The sequence below is a fragment of the Oncorhynchus masou genome, chromosome 3 (genome assembly GCF_036934945.1).
Source record: "Oncorhynchus masou masou isolate Uvic2021 chromosome 3, UVic_Omas_1.1, whole genome shotgun sequence".
Lineage (NCBI taxonomy): Eukaryota > Metazoa > Chordata > Actinopteri > Salmoniformes > Salmonidae > Oncorhynchus > Oncorhynchus masou.
In genome coordinates, this window is record NC_088214.1 from 12913758 (window position 1) to 12940988 (window position 27231).

A 27231-nucleotide genomic window follows, 5' to 3' on the forward strand; every position below is an offset into this window, starting at 1 on the left:
ATTTGGCAACAGAGGCGGTAGCGGGGAGGGCAGAAAAAAAGAGGGTATCCCCTGGATTTTTAAATAACATCGAATTATTGGAGCTGATTGTCATCCTAAATACCTTGGACGACCCGCAGTCGACGGATCGCTGTCGAATCGACCGAGTAAGTTGATTGAGGTGTCCCGAAGTTTTTTTGTGGAAGTGGATTGAGGGAAGCCTTTTATTCGGACTTGTCGCGAGCCAGCTCCTCTTCCTCCACCTATCTGTGACGATAGAGAAGCTGATGGGCTGTTGAAAAGTAGCACTTCTCCGCAGAGCAAAAGCTACGGTTGGGAACGGGAAGGGCGGTGCATACGTTTTATAGAAGTCGCATCTCCAGACTTTATTGTTATGACTACACATAGTCAGAAGATATTTAGTATTTTAATAATGTCACTTCGAAACTATATTTTTTGAGTTGAGTCGACCGAACAGAGACAGTCAATCTGAATCGGATTGTCGAGTGTTTGTTCTGGCGTTGGACTGGGAGTTAGAATTATTTTTAGAGCAGCACTTGGCTAGTTAGCCTTTTGACAACCCAGGTAGTTTGCCAATGCGAAGATAGCTAATCACGAACTACTAAAACATGTAGCTAATACATTTTATATATATATTAGCTAGCTAGCTGAGGCATTTGGCCAGTGTTGGAGTTACAATTTTCCGCTGGCCATCTTCTCCCCACCCCAAAAGCAAGCTAGCCTCAGCTAACATTACTTCATTGTCTTGTAGGTCCGGGTACCTGGTTGTTTTTGTTTAAAAAAAAGTTTAGGTAGCAAGCTAATTATTTGCTAGCAATTTAAATGCACCAAGTTACGGTTTCGTAAAGTGCGTGTATTGTGCTTCACTTTGTTGCCAAACAAATATCTGGACAGGTAGCTAAGATGGCACGAGTGCTAATGATACATTGGCATTATGCTAGCTAGCTAGTTTATTTTCATGGTTGTGCGATTTATAAACATGCCAGTTATTTCCTCCATTTAGCCGTGGTTTTACGAAAAGCCGGTCAAAATAAAGCATGGGCTGTGTTTGGTCTTTAGAGGGGCGAGTTTGCATGTTCGGTATTTGTATTGTTTTTAATGGAGGTTCTACTGTATCGGATTAAGAGTCCCTGGTAATCTTCCTACTTCTGTGTGACGACCATGGTCTTCCTCCTCTTAAAGCTGAACGCACACACATTTACACACTATTTTTATCCAGCCTAGCGGTGTGTATAGGCTGGTGCAGTGCCCTGCAAATGTATCTGAGCCAGCCTCTGTTACTTTGTGCTGTACTGCATGTAGCTACAGAGATCAGTGAGTTGAGTTGTCAGTGACTGGTACTTATGCTGGTTCCTTGGGTCCTGAGTTTTTCCTGGTCAGATCACGACACAGGAAATTCTGACCCCTAGTTATGTGTAACCAAGTAGTATGCAACAAGGTCATATTTTATCCTATGGAAATGGCTTGCATGATAAGTCTGTCTAATTTAGTGCTAACTCTGGTTTCTGTTAGGACTTCTAGTGTGGCAAAAAAAATAGAAACATAAAGGTTCTGGAACAGGACAATCAGTTGTTCATCAGAACAATAGATTTGGATGTTCTTTGCAATGTGATGTCACATGGTTGCTTTGGGGGTGCGCTTCGTCAAGAGGACCTTATAGGTGTCCTCACATTGCCGGTGAGAAATTCTGGCCGCATAGTAATGTAGAGTTGGATGGAGAGTGGCAGAGCAGAGTCTTTGTGAGCCCTTCTCTGGCCTTTGTGATTGCATCCCTAGCATTCACTTTATAGGGTTGAGTAACAGCTCCAAACAATTCACTCCTGTTGATTTCCAAGAATGTCTGTTCCTGTGATTTAATGCAAGGGGCGTCAGGTAGCCTAGTGGTAAATTTTACCTTTATTTAACTAGGCCAGTCAGTTAACAACAAATTCTTACTTTCAATGATGGCCTAGGAACAGTGGTTTAACTGCCTTGTGCAGGGGCAGAACGACAGATGTTTCAGCTCGGGATTTGATCTTGCAACCTTTCGGTAACATGTCCAATGCTCTAACCACTAGGCTACCTGCCGCCCCAACAAACCACCTGTAGGCATAGCCGAGGGAAGTAGGGATGCTCCAGTACCCCCCTTAAAAATCAGGTGTGCTGCGGAAAAAAATTGCAGCACCCTAAACATCGTCCCGCGGCTGCGCCTGTAGGCCTAAACTGAAGAGAGAATTATCTTCTGTGTAAAGCAATCCTGAATGATGGAGACTGTTTGTCGTCAGTCTTCTGTAGTCAGTCTCCTGTCGTTACCAGTGAAGTGGTCATGCAAACTTTCCTCAACAACAGCAAGGGTTCCAATTACATATGGTCTCTTCAGGATGGCCTAAAGGTAGTGGGCAGGGTCAAGGGTAATATTTTTTAATAACATGTGAGATCTGCTGTCTATGTTGTTGACGTTTGTAACAGTTATGGAGGTGACATTATTTGTGTCAAGGGGACACTCTAGGCTACACTCATTGGCACCCCTGTGTTTGGAACCCTGCTCAAAGTGGCATTGACTTTACTGTGTCCCACTCCCAGGCGTTCATTACATTGTCTAAACAAACACTTATCCTTGTGGATTTGTGTGTGTGTGTGTGTTACTGGTTCTGAACTCAATAGCCGTTAGCCTATGTAAATTTTGTTAGGCAAATGCGCTGATGCCAACAATTCAAATTCTAGACCAGTTCTCTGTAGTTTGTTTGCAGCATACCAACAGATGCCCAAAGTAAACCATTGAATTGCACAGTTCTGAAAAACCCAGCCACTAGCGATCGGTGTAGAAAGTTCAAGTATCCTAGAGAGGTAGCCCCGTCAAAGCTCATACAAGCAGCTCATTGAAATACTACATATTTTCTGTCTCTCTCTTCTATGACCTTTTACCACCTGTCCTGTCCAACAGGCCATGGGTCATAGGTTAACACAAGTGGTGTCTAACAGGGTGTTTGTAGCCTATGGTGTGAGAGGCCTGCTTTTTGTCTCCTCTGTGTAAGGACACGTTGGCCCTGACTCCACATAGACACAGGGATGGCTAAGCCTTGGAAGATCTGCCACTCACACTAATTACACTAATTACTGTTGGAGCTAGGACCACAGGCATTTCACTACACCCGCAATAACATTTGCTAAATATGTGTATGCGACCATATTATTTAGGCAGCACAAAGGGTTATTAACATATGTTGTTTTGTCTTAATGTAGGCCTATAATCTAGTCTGAAAGAGCAGATTAGACATGTATTGATGCATTGAGAAGGGTCTGTCGCCCTGTGTGTCTGTTATCTTCAAAGATTACATGGTTTTTAGGAGAGCCTTATTTTGGCTTGAGCCAGTCCCATCGTTGATCTAGAGCAGTGGTTCCCAAACTTTTTATAGTCCCGTACCCCTTCAAACATTCAACCTACAGCGGCGTACCCCCTCTAGCACCAGGGTCAGCGCACTCTCAAATGTTGTTTTGCCATAATTGTAAGCCTGCCACACACACTATACAATACATTTATTAAATAGTATGCCGGCCAGTTTGTGAATACCTAAATACCTTATCTAAAGGCTCCACATGTAATGTATGGTTCTGCGTAGATCCATTGAGCTGGTTCAAATCCCGCAGTGCAGATAGATATATATATATATATTTTTTAACTAGGCAAGTCAGTTAAGAACACTTCTTTTAAATGACGGCCTAGGAATGGTGGGTTAACTGCCTCGTTCAGGGGCAGATTGACAGATTTTTACCTTGTCAGCTCGGGGATTCAGTGTTGCAACCTTACGGTTAACTAGTCCAACACTCTAACCACCTGCTTTACATTGCACTCCACGAGGAGCCTGGGCTGTTACACGAATGCAGTAAGAAGCCAAGGTAGGTTGCTAGCTAGCATTAAACTTATCTTAAAAAACAATCAATTAATCATAATCACTAGTTAACTACACATGGTTGATGATATTACTAGTTTATCTAGTGTGTCCTGCATTACATATAAATCGGTGCGCATTCGCGGAAAAAGGACCGTCGTTGCTCCAACGTGTACCTAACCATAAACATCAATGCCTTTCTTAAAATCAATACACAAGTATATATTTTTAAACCTGCATATTTAGTTAATATTGCCTGCTAACATGAATTTCTTTTAACCAGGGAAAATGTGTCACTTGTAAAATGTGTCAATTATGTTGTAATTAAGTCTATGATTTGATATTTGATAGAGGAGTCAGACTGAGCAATGGTAGGCACCAGCAGGCTCGTAAGCATTCATTCAAACAGCACTTTCGTGCGTTTTGCCAGCAGCTCTTTGCAATGCTTCAAGCATTGCGCTGTTTATGACTTTAAGCCTATCAACTCCCGAGATTAGGCTGGTGTAAACGATGTGAAATGGCTAGATAGTTAGCGGGGTGCGCGCTAATAGCGTTTCAAACGTCACTCGCTCTGAGACTTGGAGTAGTTGTTCCCCTTGCTCTGCATGGGTAACGCTGCTTCGAGGGTGGCCAATGTGTTCCTGGTTCGAGCCCAGGGAGGAGCGAGGAGAGGGACGGAAGCTATACTGTTACACTGGCAATACCAAAATGCCTTTAAGAATATTCCAATAGTCAAAGGTTAATGAAATACAAATGGTATAGAGAGAAATAGTCCTATAATTCCTATAATAAACTACAACCTAAAACTTCTTACCTGGGAATATTGAAGACTCATGTTAAAAGGAACCACCTGCTTTCATATGTTCTCATGTTCTGAGCAAGGAACTTAAATGTTAGCTTTCTTACATGGCACATATTGCACTTTTACTTTCTTCTCCAACACTTTGTTTTTGCATTATTTAAACCAAATTGAACATGTTTCATTATTTATTTGAGGCTAAATTGATTTTATTGATGTATTATATTACGTTAAAATAAGTGTTCATTCAGCATTGTTGTAATTGTCATTATTACAATAAACAAAAAAATAATCTGATTAATCAGTATCGGCTTTTTTTGGTCCTCCAATAATCGGTATAGGCATTGAAAAATCATAATCTATCGACCTCTTGTACTGAGTCAATGTGCGGGAGTACAGGTTAGTCAAGGTAATTGAGGTAATATGTAGGCTAGGGTAGAGTGACTTTGCATAGATATTAAACGGTGAGAAGCAGCAGAGTAAAAAAGGGGGAGGTCAATGCAAATAGTCCAGGTAGCTGTTTGATTAGCTGTTCAGTAGTCTTATGGCTTGGGGGTAGAAGCTGTTAAGAAGCCTTTTGGACCTAGACTTGGCGCTCGGGTACCGCTTGCTGTGCAGTAGCAGAGTGAACAGTCTATGACTAGGGTGGCTGGAGTCTTTGGCAATCTTTAGGGCCTTCCTCTGAAACCGCCTGGTATAGAGGTCCTGGATAGCAGGAAGCTTGGCCCCAGTGATGTCCTGGGCTGTACGCACTACCCTCTGTAGCGCCTTGCGGTCGGAGACAGAGCAGTTTCCATACTAGGCCTTGATGCAACCAGTCAAGATGCTCTCCATGGTGCAGCTGTAGAATGTTTTGAGGATCTGAGGACCCATGCCAAATATTTTCAGTCTCCTGAGGGGGAATAGGTTTTGTCGTGCCCCCTTCACAACTGTCTTGGTGTATTTGGACCATGATAGTTTGTTGGTGATGTGGACACCAAGGAACTTGAAGCACTCAACCTGCTCCACTACAGCCCCGTTGATGAGAATGTGGGTGTGCATGACCCTCCCATTCCTGTAGTCCACGATCATCTCCTTTGTCTTGATTGTGTTGAGGGAGTGATTGTTGTCCTGGCACAACACTGCCAGGCCTCTGACCTCCTCCCTATAGGCTGTCTCATCGTTCTCGGTGATCAGGCCTACCAGCGTTGTCGTCTGCAAACTTAATGATGGTGTTGGAGTTGTAATTGGCCATGCAGTCATGGGTGAACAGGAGGGGACTAAGCACGCACCCCTGAGGGGCCCCCTTGTTGTGGATCAGTGTGGCAGATGTGTTGTTGCCTACCCTTAAGATATGCAATAAAGAAAAACCAGAAAACATATGCAGGGTTGCAGACTTAGACACTGTTTCTATTGACCGGTAGTGGTTGTGCAGCGGCCTGATAGTGTGTTTTTGTCTGACTGTTGTATGAAAGACCCAGCTGTAGACTTCCAGATGGTTAAGGTCTGTGATGGTGGTGACAATGATGAAGTTGATCGTAGTTGGTATCATTTAGAAATTGCCTCCTGGTGAGACAGAGAGCATTCCATAGGTAAGGTTACTTGCTTTCTTGTCAGTTTATTGTCATGGTTACATTCCTTTTGGGCTAAATCCCATTCAGAGTCAGAATGGTGTGTCTCTATGCTGATATGTATACATACACCCAGTGCCATGGTAATGCCCTGTTTTGGCAGGCGTTACATCACAAGCTATATACATTGGGGCAAAAAAGTATTTAGTCAGCCACCAAGTTCTCCCACTTAAAAAGATGAGGTCTGCAATTTTCATCTTAGGTACATTTCAACTATGACAGACAAAATGGAAGAAAAAAAAATCCAGAAAATCACATTTGTAGGATTTTTAATTAATTAATTTGCAAATTATGGTGGAAAATACGTATTTGGTCACCTACAAACAGGCAAGATTTCTGGCTCTCACAGACCTGTAAGTTCTTCTTTAACCTCTTGCAACGAGCAAACTCGTATCCGGGAGCGTAATCATAGCCTCAAGTGCATTAGCATAACGCAACTTGTCCTATTCATGAAAATCACAAATGAAATGAAATGAAATGAAATAAATATATTCAAACACAAGCTTAGCCTTTTGTTAACAACACTGTCATCTCAGATTTTCAAAATATGCATTACAGCCAACGCTAGACAAGCATTTGTGTAAGTTTATCATGGCATAATGCTCTGCTGGCAGCAGGCAACATTTTCACGAAAATAAGAAAAGCAACCAAATTAAATAATTTACCTTTGAAGAACTTCAGATGCTTTCATTCAGGAGACTCCCAGTTAGATAGCAAATGTTCCTTTTTTCCAAAAATATTGTAGGCGAAAAAGCTCCCTTCACCATGCTTGGCTGAGAAATCGACCGAAAAATACTTCAACTATAACGCCAAACTTTTTTCAAAATTAGCTACATAATATCGACAGAAACACAGAACGTTGTTTAGGATCCATCCTCAAGGTGTTTTTAACAAATATATTCAATAATATATCCGTTGAGGCAGTTGGTTTCTCATAATAAGCAATTGGAAAAATGGCTACCTCAGTATTTTACACAAGGTTTTCTGCGGGAGACACCATGTGACCACATGCCATATATGGTCCCTTACAGCCATTCTTCAATGGAAATGCCTAAAAAGACGTCACAATGCTTTAGACACCTTGGGGAAAAAGTAAGCTCATTTGTAGCTCATTCACAGCCATATAAGGAGTCATTGGCATGAGGCGGTTTCAAAAAATGCGGCACTTCCTGGTTGGATTTTTATCTGGGTTTCGCCTGTAACATCAGTTCTGTGGCACTCGCAGACAATATCTTTGCAGTTTTGGAAACGTCAGTGTCTTCTTTCCAAAGCTGTCAATTATATGCATAGTCGAGCATCTTTTCGTGACAATATATCTTGTTTAAAACAAACATTTTTCATCCAAAAAATAAAATAGCGGCCCCTAAATCCAAGAGGTTAAGAGGCTCCTCTGTCCTCCACTCGTTACCTGTATTAATGGCACCCGTTTGAACTTGTCAGTTTTAAAGACACCTGTCCACAACCTCAAACAGTCACACACCAAACTCCACTATGGCCAATACCAAAGAGCTGTCAAAGGACACCAGAAACAAAATTGTAGACCTGCACCAGGCTGGGAAGACTGAGTCTGCAATAGGTAAGCAGCTTGGTTTGAAGATATCAACTGTGGAGGCAATTATTAGGAAATGGAAGACATACAAGACCACTGATAATCTCCCTCGATCTGGGGCTCCATGCAAGATCTCACCCCATGGGGTCAAAATGATCACAAGAACGGTGAGCAAAAATCCCAGAACCACACAGGGGGACCTAGTGAATGACCTGCAGAAAGCTGGGACCAAAGTACCAAAGCCTACCATCAGTAACACACTACGCCGCCAGGGACTCAAATCCTGCAGTGCCAGGGGTGGAAACATCATGCTTTGGGGCTGTTTTTCTGCAAAGGGACCAGGATGACTGATCCGTGTGAAGGAAAGAATGAATGGGGCCATTTTATCGTGAGATTTTGATTGAAAACCTCCTTCCATCAGCAAGTGCATTGAAGATGAAACATGGCTGGGTCTTCCAGCATGACAATGATCCCAAACACACCGCCCGGGCAAGAAGGAGTGGCTTCGTAAGAAGCATTTCAAGGTCCTGGAGTGGCCTAGCCAGTCTCCAGATCTCAACCCCATCTTTGGAGGGAGTTGAAAGTCAGTGTTGCCCAGCAACAGCCCCAAAACATCACTGCTCTGGAGGAGATCTGCATGGAGGAATGGGCCAAAATACCAGCAACAGTGTGTGAAAACCTTGTGAAGACTTACAGAAAACGTTTGACCTCTGTCATTGCCAACAAAGGGTATATAACAAAGTATTGAGAAACTTTTGTTATTGACCAAATACTTATTTTCCACCATAATTTGCAAATAAATTCATTAAAAATCATACAATGTGATTTTCTGGATTTTTTTCTTTCATTTTGTCTGTCATAGTTGAAGTGTACCTATGATGAAAATAACAGGCCTCTCTCATCTTTTTGAGTGGGAGAACTTGCACAATTGGTGGCTGACTAAATACTTTTTTTGCCCCACTGTATACTAGAGGTTGACCGATTTTATGATTTTTCAACGCCAATACCGATTATTGGAGGACCAAAAAAGCCGATACCGATTTATCGGCCGATTATTTAAATAAAAAAAAAAAAATTATATATATATTTAAAAATAATTAATAAAAATAATTCATTAATTAATTTTTTAAATTTTATTTATTTGTAATAATGACAATTACAACAATACTGAAGGAACACTTATTGGAACTTATAATACATCAATAAAAATCCATTTTGCCTCAAATAAAAAATGAAACATGTTCAATTTGGTTTAAATAATGCAAAAACAAAGTGTAAGAGAAGAAAGTAAAAGTGCAATATGTGCCATGTAAGAAAGCTAACGTTTAAGTTCCTTGCTCAAAACATGAGAACGTATGAAAGCTGGTGGTTCCTTTTAACATGAGTCTTCAATATTCCCAGGTAAGAAGTTTTAGGTGGTAGTTTATTATAGGACTATTTCTCTCTATACGATTTGTATTTCATATACCTTTGACTATTGAATGTTCTTATAGGCACTTTAGTATTGCCAGTGTAACAGTATACAGTGGGGAGAACAAGTATTTGATACACTGTCGATTTTGCATGTTTTCCTACTTACAAAGCATGTAGAGGTATGTTGACGGAATCTAAAACAAAAATCCAGAAAATCACATTGTATGATTTTATGCTATTTGAATGAATGCTTCCGAGCCTGCTGCTGCCTACCATCGCTCAGTCAGACTGCTCTATCAAATATCAAATCATAGACTTAATTATAGCATAACACACAGAAATACGAGCCTTTGGTCATTAATATGGTCGAATCCGGAAACTATTATTTTGAAAACAGAACGTTTATTATTATCGCATATACACTGACTCTGCGTGCAATGAACGCAAGGGAAGTGACACAATTTCACCTGGTTAATATTACCTGCTAACCTGGATTTCTTTCAGCACAATATGCAGGTTTAAAAATATATACTTGTGTATTGATTTTAAGAAAGGCATTGATGTTTAAATAAAGGTGTAAAAAAAAAAAATTAAAAAATAAATAAATAATCGTCCAAATCGGTGTCCAAAAATACCGATTTCCGATTGTTTTGAAAATTAGGGCCGATTTCAAGTTACTCGGCCATTCTGATTAATCAGTTGACCTCTAATATATACTGCCTGGGCACACACACACTTTTTAGTGAGTAGAGGAGGTACAGTATGGTGAGATTTTCAGATCATCCCAATATAGGCATTTCCTGTGTGTGGCAAAGAGGGAGAGCTTGCTGATAGATAGATCATCAGTGTTTCCCTAACTCTGTCCTCAGGACCCCAAGGGGGTTCAAATATTCAAGAAACCAAGTTTTGATTATTTGAATCAGCTGTTTAGTGCTTGGGCATAAACCAAAACATGCACCCCTTTGGGTTCCCAGGACCGAGTTTGGGAACCACTGATCTATCAATACTTATATCCGTAAGGGACAATGTCACAGACAAGTCCTCTCGGTAGATTTTTGTGTGGGTGCGTTAGAGGTGTGAGTGTGTGAGCTGCCATGGAGATGTAACCTGATATATGTCAGCCATTAAGTCATTTAGATCCTGACCTTTCCTGAACTACCCTAGGACCTGCTGCTCATAGGGTTAACATCCACTACACTGTAGACCGTGACCTTGCACTGTAAGAATAGGATGACGTTTCCTCCAGACACCAATCTGAAGTCAGTTTAGTGTTTTCGGCCTTAATAGATGAGCTTAGGATTTGGGGAGGGTGAGCTGGTCCTAGATCTGTGCCTTGTAGGCCCTACTACCTAGTCAGTGCCTACAGAGTTCTGTGCAGAGTTGTCATGGTGACAGCAGACATGAGTATGCATCAGTATGTTGGGTGTTTTCATTCCTCCCTCTTTTTAATTCTTTCATCTCCCCTCCCCCCTATCAATTCAATTCAAAGGGCTTTAATGGCATGGGAAACAGATGTTTACATTGCCAAGGCAAGTGAAATAGATAATAAAAAATTAACAGTCAACATTTCACTCACAAAAGTTCCAAAGGAATAGAGACATTTACAATGTAATTTTATAGCTATTTACAGTGTTTTAATGATGTGCACAAATAGTTAAAGTACAAAAGGGAAAATAAATAAACAGAAATATGGGTTGTATTTACAATGGTGTTTGTTCTTCACTGGTTGTCCTTTTCTTGTGGCAACAGGTCACACATCTTGCTGCTGTGATGGCACACTGTGGTATTTCACCCAGTAGATATGGGAGTTTATCAGAATTGGGTTTGTTTTCGAATTCTTTGTGGATTTGTGTAATCTGAGGGAAATATGTGTCTCTAATATGGTCATACATTGGCAGGAGGTTAGGAAGTGCAGCTCCATCTCATTTTGTGGGCAGTGAGCACATAGCCTGTCTTCTCTTGAGAGCCAGGTCTGCCTACGGCGGCCTCTCTCAATAGCAAGGCTATGCTCACAGACTTTACATAGTCAAAGCTTTCCTTAATTTTGGGTCAGTCACAATGGTCAGGTATTCTGCCACTGTGTACTCTCTGTTTAGGGCCAAATAACATTCTAGTTTGCTCAGTTTTTTTGTTTATTCTTTCTAATGTGTCAAGTAATTATCTTTTTGTTTTCTCATGATTTAGTTGGGTCTAATTGTGTTGCTGTTTGGGGGATCTGTGGGGTCTGTTTGTGAACAGAGACCCAGGACCAGCTGGCTTAGGGGCCTCTTCTCCAGGTTAATCTCTCTGTAGGTGAGGGCTTTGTTATGGAAGTTTTGGGACTTGATTCCTTTTAGGTGGTTGTAGAATTTAACGTCTCTTTTCGGGATTTTGATAATTAACACCAAATTGGCCTGATTCTGCTCTGCATGCATTATTTGGTGTTTTACATTGTACACAGAGGATGTTTTGCATGATTCTGCATGCAGTCTCAAATTGGTGTTTGTTCCATTTTGTGAATTCTTGGTTGGTGAGCGGACCCCAGACCTCACAACCATGATCCAAATTGGGATGTTGAATTTTATGTTCCTTTTGATGGCGTAGGCCCTTCTTGCCTTGTCTCTCAGATCGTTCACAGCTTTGTTGAAGTTACCTGTGGCTCTGATGTTTAGGCAGAGGTGTGTGTAGTTTTTTTTGTGTGCTCTTGGGCAACGGTGTCTAGATGGAATTTGTATTTTGGGTCCTGGCAACTGGACCTTTTTTGGAACACCATTCTTTTTTTTCTCAGTTAGATTTACTGTCAGGGCCCAAGTCTGACAGTGCAGAAGAAGGTGCTGCTGTCGGCCCTCCTTGGATTTGTTTGAACCTTTTATTTAACTAGGCAAGTCAGTTAAGAAACATACTCTTATTTTACAATGACGGCCTACCCCGGCCAAACCCTCCCCTAACCCGTTCGACGCAGGGTCAATTTTGCGCCGCCCTATGGGACTCCCGATCACCGCCGGTTGTGATACAGCCTGGGATCAAACCAGGGTCTGTAATGATGCCTCTATCACTGAGATGCAGTGCCTTAGACCGCTGCCCCACTCTGGAGCCCAGCAGCATCAGATCATCAGCAAACAGTAGACATTTGACTTCAGATTGCAGTAGGGTGAGGCTGGGTGCTGCAGACTGTTCTCGTGCCCTCGCCAATTCTTTGATATATACATTATATTCAGTGCATTCGGAAAGAATTCAGACCCCTTTCCCTTTTCCACGTTTTGTTACTTTACAGCCTTATTCTAAAATGGGTTGAATTCATTTTTTCCTTATCAATCTACACACAATACTCCATAATGACAAGGCAAAAACCAATGCATTAAAAAACAGAAATACCTTATTTACAGAACTATTCAGACCCTTTGCTAAGAGATAGAAAATTTAGCTCAGGTGCATCCTGTTTCCATTGAGATGTTTCTACAACTTGATTGGAGTCCACCAGTGGTAAATTCAATTGATTGGACATGATTTGGAAAGTGACACACCTGTTTATATAAGGTCCCGCAGTTGACGGTTCATGTCAGAGCAAAAACAAAGCCATGAGATCGAAGGAATTGTCTGTAGAGCTCCGAGACAGGATTGTGTTGAGACGCAGATCTGAGGAAGGGTACTAAAAGATGTCTGCAGCATTTAAGGTCCCCAAGAACACAGTGGCCTCCATTATTCTTAAATGGAAGAAGTTTGGAACCACCAAGACTTATCCTAGAACTGGCCACCCGGCCAAACTGAGCAGTCGGGGGACAAGAGCCTTTGGTCGGGGTGGTGACCAAGAACCCAATGGTCACTCTGACAGCGCTCCAGAATTCCTCTGTGGAGATGGGAGAACCTTCCAGAAGTACAACCATCTCTGCAGCACTCCACCAATCAGGCCTTTATGGTAGAGTGGTCAGACGGATGCCATTCCTCAGTAAATGGAACATGACAGCCTGCTTGGAGTTTGCCAAAAGGCACCTAAAGGACTCTCAGACCATGAGAAACAAGATTCTCTGGTCTGATGAACCCAAGATTAAAATCCTTGGCCTGAATGCCAAGTGTCACTTCTGGAGGAAATCTTGCACCATCCCTACGGTGAAGCATGGTGGTGGCGGCATTATGCTGTGGGGATTTTTTTCAGCGGCAGGGACTGGGAGACTAGTCAGGATCGAGGGAAAGGTAAACAGAGCAAAATACAGAGAGATCCTTGATGAAAACCTGCTCCAGAGCTCTCAGGGTCTACGGCTGGGGCAAAGGTTCACCTTCCAACAGGACAATGACAACGCAGGAGTGGCTTCGGGACAAGTCTCTGAATGTCCTTGAGTGGCCCAGCCAGAGCCTGGACTTGAACCCGATCGAACATCTCTGGAGAGACTTGAAAATAGCTGCGCAGGCAACGCTCCCCACCCAACCTGACAGAGCTTGAGAGGACCTGTAGAGAAGAATGGGAGAAACTCCCCAAATACAGGTGTTTTAAGCTTGTAGTGTCATACCCAAGAAGCCTCTGCTGTAATCGCTGCCAAAAAACAGTTTTTGGTTTGTCATTATGGAGCATTGTGTGTAGATTGAGTGGGGGGAACAAAAAAGATTTTAGAATAAGGCTGTAACGTAAGAAAATGTGGGAAAAGTCAGGGGGTCTGAATACTTTCCGAATGCCCTGTATGTTGCAGAGGGTGGGGCTCAAGCTGCATCCCTGTCTCACCCCACGGCCCTGTGGGAAGAGATGTGGTTTTTGGCGGTTTTAACCGCACACTTGTTGATTTCTATAGTATCGTCAGTCCAGTATCGTTTTCCCCCGAACACCGCTTTCCATTAATTTGTATAGCAGACCCTCATGCCAAATTGAGTCATAAGCTTTTTTGAAATCAAATCAACCGTCTCAAATAAGAATCTGTCAGTGTAGGAGTGAAGTTTTCATTCCGGGCCTCAAAGGGTTAACCTGCTTCAGCCTCACTCTCAACCACACACACACACTTGCCAACCGGTTTAAACGGGTTCTTAGGAAAAGTGCTTTGTGTGTCCCAATGAATCCTGGGAAGGGTCATATGTGCCTTAGTGATGTCAGATGGGTAAAAAAAAAAAAAAAAAACTTGTCAGGTTTCTTTTCAGATGAGATGTGTGTGAGTGGCCCAACTACAGTAATGTGTGCGGCTGTGTGTGTGTGCTCTGCATACTCGCGGACATGGCTATTCTGAGAAATTGAAAGGGGAGGGGGCAATGTGTGGGTGCTGTGTGTATCACTGAAAAGTGTCCCCTGGTGAAAGTGTAAATGTGGTTGTTTTTTCCAAAGTCGTAGCTTCCTGCCGTGCGTCACTGGTCAGACGAGAGACCTGAGTGTTCAATTTGTTTGTTTACTGCATGTATGAAACAGAACACAACTCCTCACTTTACTGTCTGTCAGTATGACTGTGGTTAGTCTTGCAGCATCTCGAACAGTCTAGTGCTGTCTGGTCAAGTCTCTCTACTCCTTGTTTGTCTCTGTCTCCCTATCAGTGTGTGTGTGTGTGTGTGTGTGTGTGTGTGTGTGTGTGTAAACGGGAGGCAGGGATTAAGAGCAGCTAGCATCTGGGTAGCTGGCACCAAGGTGGTCATGTGTGTTCCAATCCCTTAGCCATCAGTTGCAGTGACACAGAGAGAAAGAGAGAACTAGCTAAGTACTGTAAGTCTCCTACTCCATTATGTCCCATAGGACAACATCTGTTGCCCACCTAGCTTCATGGAGAGGGATCGACTCTGGCGTTAATGTTTTGTCTCTGTCCTCAGTAACTGCTTCAGGGTCAGCGATGCCTGTCCAAGGTCTATACACGTTATGCTTTACAACTGATTTGAGGTCAGCTATAGCCACCCTAGTCCAAGGCTATATTCTGCTTGACTATCTATTGATGTCAGCTTTGTCTATTCCAGTGAATGGCTGACCAAGTCTTCTTCTCTCCTTATATTTGTAGGGGGATGTCTGAGGAGGCTGTTCGTCAGACACGCAGCCAGAAGAGGGCGCTGGGGAGGGAAATCTCACCCCATGATTCTGAAGCACCTCCCACTCAGTCTGAGAGCAAAAAGCTCAAACTAGACGGGGCAGAGACTGGAGCTCCAGACCAGGATCATGAGAGCCCAAATGAACCACAACCAGAACCACAACCTGAAACAACAAAGGATGACCAGGACCTGGTTAAACCTCTGGTCAAGCCTGTGGTCCAGCCTGAGAAGGCAACGGAACCAGAACTACCCCGATTAACATTACCATTAGTGTTACCATCGCACCCGGCAAAAGATCAAGAGCAGGACCGGGCACCGAAACAGTCAGAACAGAGCTTAGAGAACTGGACTGAGCGGAATGACTGTGGCGACCAGGTAAAGGTGAAGAGTGAGATGCATCTAGATGGGCAGAACCAGACTGTGCGGTCAGAACCGAAGGTGGCCAGCAGCATGATGACGTCAACAGAGGTGAAGGCTACCATTAAAGTGGAGGTCCAGACAGGAGAGCAGGCTCTGGACATGAGCACCTCTAGAGGGTGAGAACACTGTATTTATTCTCTTAAAAACTGATGTGAGATCAGCTCCTTTTACTCTAGTACTAGTAGTAGCATTTACTCTATACCATTTAAAACTGACTTCAGATCAGTTTAACCCAATGAACAAAACGTTTTATAATTTGGTTCTGACAGTCTTTTAAATTGGTTTGGTGTGGGCAAGGGGGAGATCAATTAGATAAACATTATTTTGTAAATTTTTTGAGGGGAAGGGGGTGGAGCTTTGTTTGCATAGCTCTCTATGTACTTTGTGCTGCTTCATTTTTGAAACGCGAGAAACTGTGAAATCACTGGAGAGCCCTTAAAACTCCCCTGAACAAAATGAAGCCTGTGTGTCATAAACCGGTTCCAACTGGCTGTTGCCATGGTTTTCACTGTGGAAGGAACAGCAAGGGGAGGGGGGCAGAGTGACAGGCAGGGTCACGTGATGATGCCTGAGTGGAGGGTCATGTGACCTGCTTTGGAAGAGTGATTAATCCACAGGAAGTGGTGATGGTGCTGCTAAGCTCTGAGGAAGAAGACACTCAAGGTGTTGAGGAGGAGGAGGCTGGTTGTCCCTCCTTATTCATTAAATATTATATTAATGCCCACTTTTGAGAATTTACAATCTGTCTTTACAATCTGGAATTAGTAAATTACTCTGTCACACTGTCAACTGAGTAATTCATATCAATACAAGTTTACAGCAAAAAATACATTTCATTGATGCTAATGAAACTCAAATAGAATGTGATTAGACTAGTGTTGAGCCACTGGCCCACACACATCTAACATACAACAGATATTTATCTGGTAGCCTTCCAGTAGAGACACCGCTAGTCTAGGTGTGAGGAGTTTATAATGCAGTCTCCTCCTACTCCTTATCATGTCAACACAGCTTTATGTTTCCTGGTAAGAAGGGGGCCATTTCTGAGGACAGTTGTCTGATACTGGACACTGTAGATAACAGAGAACTGATCCAAATTGTACCCTCTTCAATATATTCCCTCGGTCCCAAAATACCCCCGTTCTTTAACAAATCAAATGTATTTAGAAAACCCTTTTTACATCAGTAGATGTCACAAAGTGCTTATACAGAAACCTAAAGCCTATGAGGCTAGCCAGGTGCCACCTGTAAGAGGCTAGCCAGGTGCCACCTGTAAGAGGCTAGCCAGGTGCCACCTGTAAGAGGCTAGCCAGGTGCCACCTGTAAGAGGCTAGCCAGGTGCCACCTGTAAGAGGCTAGCCAGGTGCCACCTGTAAGAGGCTAGCCAGGTGCCACCTGTAAGAGGCTAGCCAGGTGCCACCTGTAAGAGGCTAGCCAGGTGCCACCTGTAAGAGGCTAGCCAGGTGCCACCTGTAAGAGGCTAGCCAGGTGCCACCTGTAAGAGGCTAGCCAGGTGCCACCTGTAAGAGGCTAGCCAGGTGCCACCTGTAAGAGGCTAGCCAGGTGCCACCTGTAAGAGGCTAGCCAGGTGCCACCTATATATCTTATTGTTGAAGTGCAACTTCGTGAGAAGTGAAACTATAGAAGATATTATTATGAATGTACTCTTGTTACCATCTTGTGGACAACATGGTTTACTACACCTCTCTCCACCTTTTTCAGATTAAATTCAATGTAAATATCAACCCCTTTCTTCTTCCTTCGATTAGGGCCATAAAGAGGGAGCCGTGTCCCCCGTCCCCAGATGATGATGATGATGTCATTGTCCTGTCAGATAACGACTCCTGCAGTCCGCCGATGAACGGTTTGAACCACTTCAAGGAGCTGGACACAGTCCTACTCATGGTTAGTGAAAGAGCTGTACCACCCTCCCATAATGTTCGTCATACCAGGCTCTTTCTATGGTTTTCTGATCCTAGATCAGCACTCATAACTAGTCCGGGCCCAGGGCCCTTATCCACAAAGCGTCTCTGAGTAGGAGAGCTGATCTAGGATCAGTTTCAACTTTTATATTGTACGTGAAGAAGATCGTACGTACAGACAGATCCTAGGTCAGCGCTCTACCTCTGAGACACTTTGTGGATTGATGCTCTGGTCTCTCTTTATGCTGTACCGGTCTTTCTCTCTTTGGTCTAACTAGTCTTTATCTGTTGTCTGTGTAGAAGAGCAAGCCAGAGGAGAGGGATCGCATCATCAAACAGTTGAAGGAGGAGCTGAGGTTGGAGGAGGCCAAGCTGGTGCTGCTGAAGAAACTACGCCAGAGCCAGATACAGAAGGATGCTTTGCAGAAGGTATGAACACATGCAGCCAAGGTGAGCTGGACTCACTCTATCGTGATGAGGTAGCCCTGGTTGCCACTTAAAATCAGTGTTTCCCCCTCGCCCAGGAGGGAATTTGGTTTCCCAGAGCGGAAGATTGGAGTTCAGATCCCAGTCTCACAGACAAACCCACACAGACAAATATAGACAAAGCCACACAGGCCAACACAAATACATTCACCCAGATGCATACCTCTTTACACTTACAAATTGACAGACACTCTGATACAAACAAACCCACACACACAAACAGCTCATTCTGTCCATTTCTGTCTTGTTCCACAGCCCTCAGGATTGTCGGGTTCTGCGGCTCCTCCATCTCTGATCCGGGGATCCATCGCAGCCAGCAAAGGCTCCCAGCAGGTCAGTCACCTGTCTCACACAAACAAGCTTTAATTCACACACAAGTTTATCATCTTAACCACATTTCTGTTTATTGCATCGTTTAATTGTATCCCCAGGTGGTGTCAGGTAGGAGTTCAGCCATAGTCATTCCACCTCCTCTGGTGAGGGGCGGGCAGCAGATCTCCTCCAAACATGGCTCCCACAACTCCCAGATCATCATGCCACCTCTGGTCAGAGGGGCACAGGTAAGACACGCCACAATCTACTGATATCAATACTCAAAATGACAGAGTTTTGTGTCTTAGACTATGCTCACCTGTTTTCTTTTTTCTCTCTCTCATTCCCTCCCTATCTCTCCACACTCCCCCCATATCACTGCTTTGTCCCTATAATTGTTCTGTCCTCTGTTGACTGTCCCTTGCCCTTTCCTATACGTCCTCTGTCTGACCTATGTTGGCCCCCTATATCCCTGCCCTGTCCCTCTTCTCCTCCTCTGTTCACTCACGCCCCTGTCCCCCATGTGTCATGTGTCCCGGGTAGCCAATCGCTGTGTCTCCCCAGCAGATCCAGTCTCTCCGGCAGCAGCAGCAACAGCAGCTGTCAGGGTCTGGCTCAGGGAGCTCTGGCCCCCCTCCTCTGCTGCTGGCTCCCAGGGCCAACGTACCCGGCTCTCAGGCCCAGAGAGGCCTCATGCAGTCAGGCCTCATCAGGGTGGGCAACGTCAACAATGCCAGCCTGCTGGTTAACATCTCACAAGTGGGTCAGAGGTTTATCTCGATAACAAATCATTTCTGGGTAACATAAGTCGCTGACTGCAATAGGTTTCCATTAAAATGGTTAAAAATAAACAAACTATTTCTCAAGCAAGAATTTGGCTATGAATGTCTTGGATTGGTCTGAGGTGAGGGGGAGAGCACCAGAGCGGTGCAATAACCACAGTGTGGACAAAGATTATAGAATTAACCCAAGATAGTTCATCTGTGTCTTTTCCAATGGGAGAAAATGAAGCACAGTGGACAGAACAAGCAAGGAGGTGGGCAGAGCCAAGCACCTGCAAGCTCGATCCCATTGGTGCATCTTAGCATTTATTTGCATATTTTCATCAGGGAACATCTATTTTTTACGTGTGCAAAATCTCAATTTGGCCATGCACTGCTTCTAAACAACACCCATTTTTTTTTTACTCTGGCAAAGCGTCAAGTCTACAAACGTTCGTAAAATATTCTACTTTTGGGAACAGAAAACTATTGAGATCTGATTTTTCATTGATGAGAAAATCAGCAGAATGTCGGCCCAGTTTCATCTAGCTCCATCTCCTCCCTCTGCCCGCCAATGGACTTCCCTTCATCACCATATTTGGTGGTGACTGGGTTCTAAATGGATTCTTCAGATTTATACCCCCTGTGAACTATCTGGGTTTCCTCTTTTATCTGTGGTGTGGATCAATCCACCAGCCTGGAGGGACCTAATGGGAGGGATATGTAACCTGAAATTAGCTATTATACACTATTCAAGTGACACGGCAGGCATCCTTATAGTTTTAGAGTTTTTGTCTGCTTTTTTGAATTGTCTTCAATTGGCAAAAACGTAGCATAATGGTTTTCAGCTCTAAAACACCATGAAAGGCATCTAGCAAATGTAAATTCATCCACAAACACAAATAGAATTTTTTATATAGCTTATGTGCCCACATTATAATGAATTTGATGACCAGGGTTAATGCAATTAATTGATTATTGAATGTTATTCGATGTACACAGCTTTGTAGAACCAAAACAAACACATGCCTTTACTCAACACTTAAACTCGAGAACGATTCGTTTGGACGGCTGCTGCAGCTTGCATACTGTGCTAGTCTCTCGCGATTGTCAAGCCGAGAACATTCCGCAAAGAGTAGTTCAGAATCTAGTCTGGTTGTGGCCACAATTAGACCTATTTTCAAAGCTATTACTAAATAATCTTATTTGTATACTTAGATATCACAAATGGACATTTTTTTTTAGAAGTCTGTCACAAATGACAGCTACAATAAGCCCCAATGGTGAATGAGAGGCTTGTAGAATCATGAAACCTACTGAGTTTTTACTGAATTGTTTGCCAGTAGGGGGTTCTGCATGCTCTTGGCATTACTGAATAAAATGAGTCTAAATATTTTTTCTTTTGACTGAACGAGTTGAACAGATCTAAGTAATTAAAAAGAGCCAAACGTCACGTCACTACTGGGCAGCAGCTACGTAAAAAATAAATAAATCCTGCACTCCATGAAATCCAGAACTGCCTCCACTTTGTTCATTAGTAGTAGTAGTAGTAGTAGTAGTAGTAGTTATTTGATGATAAGTGCATTGAATGTGCATTATAAAACAGATATTGTTGATGAAAGATTAAATGCGTGATTGTTTTCAACGTTATCGTTGCGATCAGCTGGTGCACATGAGGCAGCCTTGCACTTGATATAGATTGAAAATGGCAAGTAGAGATGATGTTCTCCCCTCTAGGCTAGTGGATCATAGAGTGGTGCAATTGAGACTTGCAGATTTGATTTGATCAATCCAATTGCATTCACACTTTGGGTATATTGAACCTCTCAAGCTTAGCTAACTTACCTCTAGAGAATAGACCTGAATTTACAACAGTTTTTATTAATCTGATCTGTCTTGCTGTATAAACAAAATGTTTTTTTAAATGATTGACCTCAAACCTCACCTGGATACCTTCTTTCCCCACTTGTCTCCTCTATTTGTCAATCCCTTCCCTCCTTCCTTCTCCCTCTCATCCGGTCATCATCCCACTCTCTCCCAGGCCTCTCCAACCAACATGAAGGGTTCTTCTATCTCTTCCCAGTCTGGAAACAGCAGTGTGTCTGTGGTCAACGTGAACGACTCTCCTGCCGCCCGTCAGGCTGCGGCTAAGCTAGCACTGCGGAAGCAGCTGGAGAAGACCCTTCTGGAGATTCCTCCTCCCAAGCCTCCCGCCCCAGAGCTCAACTTCCTGCCCTCGGCAGCCAACAACGAGTTCATCTACCTAGTGGGCCTGGAGGACGTGGTGCAGAACCTGCTGGACTCCATGATGAGAGGTACAGTACCTATTACGCTGGTATTAACTCTAAATTACCCAACCCTTTCCTCTGCCCCACCCCATACTCACTACACTGTTATTAACATGCTCGCTACACTGTTATAAACATGCTCACTACACTGTTATTAACATGCTCGCTACACTGTTATAAACATACTCACTACACTGTTATTAACATGCTCGCTACACTGTTATAAACATGCTCGCTACACTGTTATTAACATGCTCGCTACACTGTTATTAACATGCTCGCTACACTGTTATAAACATGCTCGCTACACTGTTATAAACATGCTCGCTACACTGTTATAAACATGCTCGCTACACTGTTATAAACATGCTCGCTACACTGTTATAAACGTGCTCGCTACACTGTTATAAACGTGCTCGCTACACTGTTATAAACATGCTCGCTACACTGTTATAAACATGCTCGCTACACTGTTATAAACATGCTCGCTACACTGTTATTAACATGCTCGCTACACTGTTATAAACATGCTCGCTACACTGTTATAAACATGCTCGCTACACTGTTATAAACATGCTCGCTACACTGTTATAAACATGCTCGCTACACTGTTATAAACATGCTCGCTACACTGTTATAAACATGCTCGCTACACTGTTATAAACATGCTCGCTACACTGTTATAAACATGCTCGCTACACTGTTATAAACATGCTCGCTACACTGTTATAAACATGCTCGCTACACTGTTATAAACATGCTCGCTACACTGTTATAAACATGCTCGCTACACTGTTATAAACATGCTCGCTACACTGTTATAAACATGCTCGCTACACTGTTATAAACATGCTCGCTACACTGTTATAAACATGCTCGCTACACTGTTATAAACATGCTCGCTACACTGTTATAAACATGCTCGCTACACTGTTATAAACATGCTCGCTACACTGTTATAAACATGCTCGCTACACTGTTATTAACATGCTCGCTACACTGTTATAAACATGCTCGCTACACTGTTATAAACATGCTCGCTACACTGTTATAAACATGCTCGCTACACTGTTATAAACATGCTCGCTACACTGTTATAAACATGCTCGCTACACTGTTATAAACATGCTCGCTACACTGTTATAAACATGCTCGCTACACTGTTATAAACATGCTCGCTACACTGTTATTAACATGCTCGCTACACTGTTATAAACATGCTCGCTACACTGTTATAAACATGCTCGCTACACTGTTATAAACATGCTCGCTACACTGTTATAAACATGCTCGCTACACTGTTATAAACATGCTCGCTACACTGTTATAAACATGCTCTCTACACTGTTATAAACGTGCTCGCTACACTGTTATAAACATGCTCGCTACACTGTTATAAACATGCTCGCTACACTGTTATAAACATGCTCGCTACACTGTTATAAACATGCTCGCTACACTGTTATAAACATGCTCGCTACACTGTTATAAACATGCTCTCTACACTGTTATAAACATGCTCGCTACACTGTTATAAACATGCTCGCTACACTGTTATTATTAATAATCACTGTATATCACTACTAAGCCATCACTAGCGGTACAAAACATTTTGCTGATATTAACACTATTAAATTACAGTATTCCATCATCAAAGTTACACGAACACATATTTTACACTCACAGACACTTCATTACACAATAATATCACTTCACCAGGAGAGGTCATACCCTAACAGCACAATACTGTCAGATGGGTTTCCTCCAGTAGTATTTGATCATTAGGCATCATATTGAAACCAGTTTTCTCCTGTTGTGTCTAATCCCACTCATCCTCTGTCCTCCCCAGCTAAAACAGGGTTGCCCCCGGTCAAGCCTGCCATCAAAGAGCCCTTCACCTGCATCCAGTGTAGCACCGACTTTACTTGTCGCTGGAGGCAGGACAAGGCCAAGGGCGGGACCATACTCTGTGCTGACTGCATGTCCTCCAATCAGAAGAAAGCCCTAAAGGCTGAGCACACCAATAGGCTGAAGGCTGCGTTCGTCAAGGCCCTGCAGCAGGAGCAGGAGATAGAGCAGCGAATCCTCCAGCAGACCGCCTCCCCTGTCTCTCACACCCCCTCCTCCTCTTCCTCCTCCTCCTCTCCGTCGGTGAAGGCGGAGCATCTGATGTCCCAGCAGCTGAAGCAGGTTCAGGCCCAGGCTAGGGTCTCCTCTTTGCAGCACCATCACCATCACCAGCAGCAGAACAGAGGACAGAGCATTGCACGCCACCACTCCAACATCAAACAGGTAGGGGTGAGACACTTCTCAACAGTTCCCTGAAACTGTCACATCACCACCGGAGCCACTCCAGGCCCTGTCACAATCAATTTGATACAGACGGTTCTAAGATTCTCCTACATACAGAGAGTATGGTTCCCTTGGCTTGTGTGGTCTGTTCTTGTCACTCAATATTCTATATCTTCTTTCTCCCTCCCCCCCAGAGCCCTCAGGGCCAGCTCTCCCGTGGCGGTATCCCATCGGTGGGGGTGAGGGGCGTGTCCCACTCCTTCTCCTCCTCCTCCTCTCAGCTGCAGAGCGCTGTGGCCGCTGCGGCCTTGGTCAGCCGGCCAGGTAAGCATGTCCATGTGCGCCCCGCTGCCCAGGGTTCTAAGGGCAGCTCCAGTGGGAACAGCAGCAGAGGTAGCGCCCAAGCCACTGCATGGAGGAAGCAGAACATCAACACAGGTAGACTCTAATACCGACTGGGCCCCCAACCAACCAACCCACCACACCACACTGCCCACTTCTACCTCTACACACTGAACGTTTGTCCCAGTCCAAAAACACCCCCTAGCACATTTTACTAGTTGCTTCCCTTTGGGTGTTTGCTGATATGAGGGAAACAGGTGTAAGCAAAATGTCCGAAGCTTGTCTAAACCTACTGGAGCTTCCTAGGTGGAGTCATCACCATAATGTTTACTCCTAAGCCAATGGGATAGGGAATGTTTTTGGACTCTGCATCTCACTTCTCTGTGGGAGAATCTCAATTGCATACTCATTGCATCCTCTCTCCTCGCCTCCTCAAAATCCATTGGAGGAGAAGGTCAGAGGGGAGGGACCTCTGGCTTTCTCATCTAATGGGTTTTGAGAAGGGGGCGAGAAAGAGTACGCGAGGAGTATGCAATTGAGATTCTCTCTCTGTACCCCTCAATGCTCTGTCTCCTCCTTCCTGCTTCAGTCCTTCTGGTGGCTGGGTTTTTCCTTGGACTCCATGGCTAGCTCACCTCACCTCCCCCTAGAGTAGAGTTAGTCCATGTTTTCTCTGCTTTGGGATCAACGTTATTTACACGTGTGTGGTTTTGTGCATCTGTGCGTGCTCTTGTGTTTGTGTGGTATTATGCTCCGTGCACTCTCCTCGTCAGAGACTGACCTCTCCCCTCTCTCTGCAGGTGTGACCATGGCCTATGTGAACCCCAGTCTGTCAGTCCATAAGACCTCGTCCACAGTGGACGCCCGCCAGAGAGAGTACCTCCTGGACATGATTCCATCGCGCCCCATCTCCCAGACAGCTAACACATGGAAATAATAATCTCATTCATTACCATTATCAATAACCATTAGCTACTGTTGTCAATGCCAACAATACAGCCCCCCCCCCCGAGGACAGTTATGGAAACGCAGCCTCCAAACTTTTGAGGGGAGCATTCTCAATAAAAAAAATGTCTTGTTTTTTTTGTTCTTGTTTTTGTTTCTCTTTCAAGTCTGTTGTTTCTCATGAGGCTCACCGATGTTTGATCAGTGTGCATGAAGAGCGATTTACACCGGAGCAAAACAAGAAATGCATAAAGGGCTTCCTTCCATATGTTTGTCAGCCATGATGTCTGTGAGTTTATGATGGCTTGAGAATGTTGCTTTTCTCTCAAGAACATATGCTGGCCTTCTGCCGACTGCGTGTTGATGTCTTACCATGGAAACGATGGACAGCTCTTTACCTATTGGATGGAACTAGGAGCTGATTGGCCCTCTGTCATCTTAGACTCAGCGAATGGGATGCAGACAAACTGTTGGGGTGTGGTCAAGGTGAAATTACTTGGAACTGTTTACTTCATATTCAAGAGTACCCTAAAAAAGCTAAAAGACAAAAAATATGATCTCCAATAAACATTCTCTTTAAGTTTAAAAGAACTGAGCAATGATGTTTTCAGTACATAACCTCAGTAGCAGTTCATTTGAAATTTGTTTGTATTTACAGTAAGTTATTGGATATGTTTGGGAACTGATGTATAAATGAAAAATTCCTGTCGTGATGTTGGGGTTTTAACAACTGAACAATTTATACTGGCCTCATACACTTTTTAAAAAATAAAGTAAAACATTTTTCCTTCCCATGCATGTTCTTCATCTACAGATATGGTATCTTAATTTGATCACCCTGTTGTAGGCGAACTTTCTTGCAACACAGGACATTTTAAAACTTGCAGCGTATCTGAAATGTTAAAAAAGCTTCTAAAGTTTGTAATTTCAAGATTTTCCCTTACAATGTATCAACCGTTACAAAAAATGTCCATTACCGGTAATTATAATTCACATTTCCTGTTGCTGCAGGATTTTGTTCCTGCTGTAGGAGAATGGCTCAAATTAAGATTCTACATCTGTATTTGCAATTTGACAGAGCTGCTCCACACTCATGTTTGACATAAGCAAAACAAGTAGAGGATCTCTATATTTTTGTCTGAAGACTCTGCTTTGGTTTTCTATTATTCCATTCTGAGTTGTCCCTTCATATTTGTAATAACATGTCTGTAAGGAGAACCAATAGTATAATACAGTCTGTCTTGAATTACATGCTAAATTGTTTCCATGGAAGACAAGATTCTAGAATCACGAGTCATATCACAGGTGTGTTCTGATTACATCTTGTTCTATATGTTTTACACTGATTGTTGATTTCTCTGGTGAATCAGTGAATTGCTTTTTTGTTTTTTATAATTGATCAAAGTTTCCATATATTGGCTGAAAAAGTTAAGTCATCTTGAATCATTACACTTTTTAGAATTGGTCTGGAAAAAGTAATTGAATATGGATAATATATTTCAATTGGTTTAATATGCTCAAACCTACTGTATCAATCAATGACACTTGTCATTTTACAGAATGTTCTCATCTGGGGATGAAAGTTAACCGATTGCAGGTATTGTCACATTCTCTGGGACATCTCAAGTTTAGGTTTCTGGTTGCCATATGTTGAAGCTGGGTTTGTTAAAGCAACTTATAGGGGCATTTTAACAAATTTGAAATGTACAAAAGACTGAGGAGAGAATAAAAATGTCTAATATTGAAATCACTCGTTAATTGTTTTTGGTTGGCATCAGGACCAATAACTTGTATCCCAAACAGGCCTGTGGTTGGGGTAACTGGATTTACAACAGTGCTCCTGTTCAAAAGTCTCCTACTCCTTTTTCAGTTTTGTTTTGTACTTCTGTAAAAGTTCCATATGCTGTGGTTTATAAATAATTAACATATGGGTTGTCAAAATTGTTTGAGATTATTTTCAGTGCTAGATCAGATGCCATCATTGAGCACTATGAAAAACAATACACACTGCAGGAACTGAAGTTGGCCCCCAGAACCCCAACTCAACACCGACCACCAGTAACCACCCTGTTTGTTATTCAGGGTAGCTTGGGCTGTTAATTGTCCAGCGTAACCCTCTCATCCCTTTATGCATAATACAAAATGATGTTCCAATTTGTTTGGTTTAATTTTTCCCAGCTACAGAAAGTAATAATAACAAATAAACGTAATTTGAACCCTTTCATTTGGTCTGAATGAGTCATTAAATGATTGATTATG

The 27231-nt window shown here is 43.1% G+C and overlaps 1 protein-coding gene across 4 annotated transcripts; it reads left to right on the forward strand.

Annotated features, from left to right (window-relative positions):
• On the forward strand, window positions 1-27193 carry LOC135510215 (transcriptional repressor p66 alpha-like). Of its 4 annotated transcripts, none has more exons than XM_064931011.1 (11): window positions 1-146; window positions 15177-15740; window positions 17394-17529; window positions 17847-17975; window positions 18288-18365; window positions 18464-18592; window positions 18888-19103; window positions 21147-21420; window positions 23243-23685; window positions 23880-24123; window positions 24828-27193. In XM_064931011.1, the coding sequence occupies exons 2-11, from the start codon at window positions 15181-15183 to the stop codon at window positions 24962-24964; spliced, it is 2346 nt and encodes a 781-aa protein (XP_064787083.1). In that variant the 5' UTR covers window positions 1-146; window positions 15177-15180; the 3' UTR covers window positions 24965-27193. The 4 variants fall into 4 exon arrangements, with proteins under 4 accessions (XP_064787083.1, XP_064787104.1, XP_064787090.1 ...); XM_064931032.1 differs by having other exon boundaries at window positions 23880-24009; XM_064931018.1 differs by having other exon boundaries at window positions 18909-19103.
• The last annotated feature ends 38 nt before the right edge of the window (window positions 27194-27231 follow it).

What these genes read in the sequence shown, in the direction of transcription:
- LOC135510215 (XM_064931011.1), top strand. Translation starts at nt 15,181, where the DNA reads ATGTCTGAGGAGGCTGTTCGTCAGACACGCAGCCAGAAGAGGGCGCTG. An exon ending in CTCTGGTCAGAGGGGCACAG is followed by an intron (nt 18,593 to 18,887) that starts GTAAGACACGCC and finishes TGTCCCGGGTAG; the next exon opens with CCAATCGCTGTGTCTCCCCA. An exon ending in ACCACTCCAACATCAAACAG is followed by an intron (nt 23,686 to 23,879) that starts GTAGGGGTGAGA and finishes CCTCCCCCCCAG; the next exon opens with AGCCCTCAGGGCCAGCTCTC.